General features: G+C 37.2%; 1 protein-coding gene across 1 annotated transcript in view; it reads left to right on the top strand.

Moving 5' to 3' along the window:
• The window catches only part of LOC107685696 (rho GTPase-activating protein 39-like), a 45,020-nt gene that overhangs the window by 38,245 nt on the left and 2,512 nt on the right, over nucleotides 1–4,263 (top strand). Inside the window, exons 5-7 of the mRNA XM_016482380.1 lie at nucleotides 1,350–1,439; nucleotides 3,462–3,535; nucleotides 3,622–3,821. Of these exons, the coding sequence (XP_016337866.1) occupies nucleotides 1,350–1,439; nucleotides 3,462–3,535; nucleotides 3,622–3,821 (364 nt within the window). The remainder of the gene's footprint in view (nucleotides 1–1,349; nucleotides 1,440–3,461; nucleotides 3,536–3,621; nucleotides 3,822–4,263) is intronic.

Genomic DNA, 4,263 nt, shown 5'->3' with positions numbered 1-4,263 from the left:
CACTGGAAAAGCATGGAATTTACGAAAAAACTGCGGATTTTTTTTATTTAATTTTGTCACACTTGAGCATGGAGCACACACAAAGCAATTTGAGTCGATTTGAGGATTCTATGTGTAATAAAATAAGGTGTAATAAAAAAAGAAACAAAAGTGTCCCTCGCGGGTCATTTTTACCCGGCCATAGGAATGAATGAAATGTCCGAAAAAAACAGCATTTTTTTATTTATTAGATTTTTTTTACTATATAAAATTTGACACAATCCAGAAAAGATGCATACCCAAACAAAGGGCTGAGACTGCAGAATGTTCCGAATGCACAAAAAACTCACATACCCACACACACAGGCACACACACACACATGGCACACACACTCCCATTGAAACACATTATAGCATTTATGATGTTTCTGCTGGGAAATGACTGTCATTTTGAATTTTTTTTTACTTAACACAGTTAAATTTGAGTGATGGGGTGGAGACCAATGAGTTTATATCATATTTATATTTTTTAATTTATCTTTTATATTTATTACATATTTATGAAACTGTATGAATATGCATGTGTTTGGATTAAAATTCAGTATCAATTTCATTTTTTAATTTTTTTACAAAATATATATATTTTTTTATGTTTTGATATATATCTAAAAGCCTCGAGATATATCTGAAAGCTTAATGAAGCCTCAAGTTGGTGTAGTTTTAAAGATTTCACTTGTTTGGCTCATTTAAGAATCTCCATAGGATTCAATAGGCCCCTCTAGTGGCTGTAATCATAAAATGCAATTTTATGTAATTTTTCCCCACCTGATGGCGTCAGAGACACTCAGTGACCTAGGTCCTGATGGATCATCATGTTTAAAGTATAAATATGCAGAAATGGTGTCTTTCTTTGTTTTTTTTTTTGGTGAAAAAATTGATAAAAATATGCTAATTTTCATACAAATATCCAGAATTTAATGTGAATAAAATAAAAATCACCAAAAAATTATAAAAAATAAAAAAAAACCTACATAAAAAATTTGAAAAAAATAAAAATGGACCAATATAAGCTTTCTGGACCAAAAATAAAATTACTGTCATTTTTGGCCTTCGGGTCATTTTGACCCGTGAGGGACACTTTTATAGGTTCGGGAGGGACAGATGAGGGTTAAGTACAATACTCAAGTAAATGTACTTAGTTACTGTCCGCCTCTGATTAAAACATAAACAGATATTTATTTCATAACAATTGTGTCTATACATATAATTAATTGTTTTTCTCTTTTTTTTTTTTTTATTATCAAATGACAGCACTATTTTATGTATGGGTTATTTAATGGGTTGTTTTGTTTCCTGTGTTTCCATTGCAGTAACACCGTACATTTTCGACCAGCAGGATATTAAGAAGAAGAACTCAAAGTCAAGGAAGAAGAGGAAACAGAACTCAGAGGAAACAGAAGGTAGTTTATTTTTAACTATGGATGATTCCTTATCTGAGACACTTTGGAACAAAAAAAATTTAAATTGACCTTTAATGTCACCTTGTTCAGTTTGTTGAAATAGACATTTGAGAAAAAGTTATGTAATGGATCCACCAGAGATTTACTTCATCACCACTATGAAAATCCACTGAAGGAGAATCAGATGTTGGTATGCAGGCCTCTGTAGAGATATATTGAGTACTTTTCATTTGTAGCTGCATTAGTGGAATCAGTTATTTGCCATGTCAATAAAACTATGTTAATTAGCCCTTTAGGGCAGGACACATCACGTGTGCTTATCAGTAAAAGAGAGTGCCTTCATATGGTGATACTTTGACCTTGTGACTGTTACCACAGTGAGTGGTCCTGATGATCTCATCAGATTTATGCCTAAATGTAGCCGTGGCATTGACCGCAGTGAGGATCCCTTACACTGGGTCTCACTGCCTGCAGGCATGGCATAACAGTGACTCAAAGCCGCTGATGCAGACCTACTCATGAGCCGTCTCTACTGTAGTTACAAGCCCATTAGACCAGCACCAGCCACTGGCCACTTGAAGGAGCAGGATATGGCTCATATGTCAGCCCTGGCCTGCAATGTTTTTGAGTCATTTAGTTGGATCTGATGGGCAGATGTCCAGATGAATAGGTCGACTTCACAGATACTGCTGCAGCTGGGTGTGAGTCACCATGGGGGATTCTTGAGGTTAGGTCTGGTCTGAGTGTAGAGCCGGCCCAGCTGAGGGGTTTATTGGGATGTTAAGTTGGAAGCCCTGATGACGGAGCCATTGTAAAACTGGAATTTACTCATCTCTTTGACATAGGGAGTCACCACAAAGATCTGTGTGGTCTCATTTGTGGCCTCTGAAAAGATTGTTGTTTCCTCTGGCTTTTCTTCGCTTTATTGTTGCGTTTCAATTCAAATGAGGGCAAGCTGTTGTTTCAAAGCCGGACCACCAGCGCTTATTCAGTCATGCAAAATATCAGAATTAAGTCTGCATGTATGAATGCAGCAGAATCTGTATGTTTACCCTGTAAATGAACTGTTTAGGTTCAGGAATAAAAAAAGAGAAAAAAAGAGAACAAGTGCAAATGTATGATGCAATATCTCTCATTAGATATAATTGCAGTCTGGTGCATGGAAATTAACAAGAGGTTGTGTCAACATGGATGTCTGTCACCTGTTTGCCATAAATCTGAAGAGGTGTCGAGTTTGGGGCACATTCCAGAAAAGATCGCCGCACAGATTTTTACCATCTGGCTCCTTTAGTTAGGATTCGCAAAGCCTGTATTAGAAATGCCCCCAATGGATTTTACTTTGGAGTTATGAGGCTCTCCTGAAACCAGAGGAATCCTGTAGAGAACGGCTGTGGTTTCTCTAAAATGCTGAACATAGGCTGCTGTAAATTCAGCATTGCTGGATGTACAATAAATCCCAGTGATTCTACAAGCCTGGAGTTTGTTTTTCAATCTGACGTCAAGTGATTTCTGGGAATGTAATTTATTCCAACTAGTGGAAAATGTTCTGCGATGTCTAATTTTATAGTCCTAATGTCCTTGTCTCTTACATAACAGAAGGACAAGACAGTCACAGCACATTGATGAAATGCAGCCTAGTAGAAAACCCCTCTGTCTGTTTATTTTGTCTCCTCTAGTTCACATGTTGATCTGATGAGTCAGTATTAACAGAATGTGCTGGCTGGATTTCCTCCTCCACACTTTAAATGGAATTAAATCTTCATTTTTCATTCATTTTTAAAACTGTGAATCATTTTGAAGTGCTTCACTCCCCACGTGCCGCTGTGATTCCATGATTGTTTAATCCATATCTAGAATGGAGCAATTTAGCCATGTTCCAGACAAAGAAAAGTAACTCAGTTCTCAAAGTCTTTACCTTGTAACACAGGTTTTGATGCATTAGATGTAAATCTGTCAGCGATTAGACTATGCAGGCCCTGTGTCTAAGAATAGTAGTAATCACTCATGTCTTTTTGCCTCTAGCTCTCCCCATCAGCACATATGCCAAGTACTGCTACCGGAAGCTCCAGAAAGTGGCGGTCACTGGAGGGAAAAAGGTGAGTTTTGATCAAATGCACTGTTTGGAGAATCACATGTTTAAGAAAGAGAAAAATAATTGGTAATTTCTCTGTTTTCCCATTAGGGTCTTCGTAAGCCTAGTTTGGAGGAAGTGGACCACAGTCGGCGTTTCATCATGACCCCTTCGCTGTTCGGCAGCTCTCTAGAGGAAGTGATGGAGCGGCAGAGTGAACTCTTCCCAGACAGGAAGTTGCCGTGGGTGCAAGTGCAGCTGTCACAGTATGTGCTGGCTCTGGGTGGAGCGCAGACTGAGGGCATATTCAGGTAAGACCTGCTCAAAGTCCTGATAATTAGGCATAATAGAAGAACAGACTATATTTTACTATATGAGTGTGCTGACAAGTACATAATTTAAAGTTGCGAAGCTTCTAACTTAAGTACATTTTTTGGTAATGTGACATTAGAACAGCTGTTTTCTAACAGTGTAGCTTTTCCAGTGACGATACTTTTTGTAACCTGCTAACGAGAAGCAGTGTGACGTGACAAAACATTGAACTGTAGCTTTTTGGCATACGCAGCTCATAGGGTCAAATATCAACATGCTAACTGACCTGATTCAATTACAGTATACTGTTCACAATTTTGTAGGATTTTTCTTAATGTTTTTAAAGAGGGCTTATTTATTTTTTATTTATTTTATTTATTTATTTATTGTGAAATGCAATTTAAAATAACTGTTTTCTATTTGAATATATATAAAAATATA

This window comes from Sinocyclocheilus anshuiensis, unplaced genomic scaffold, assembly GCF_001515605.1.
Source record: "Sinocyclocheilus anshuiensis isolate Anshui unplaced genomic scaffold, SAMN03320099.WGS_v1.1 scaffold257, whole genome shotgun sequence".
NCBI classification, from domain to species: Eukaryota; Metazoa; Chordata; class Actinopteri; order Cypriniformes; family Cyprinidae; genus Sinocyclocheilus; species Sinocyclocheilus anshuiensis.
Note: the sequence above shows the minus strand (reverse complement) of the source record. Positions and strands in the feature narration are given on the sequence as shown.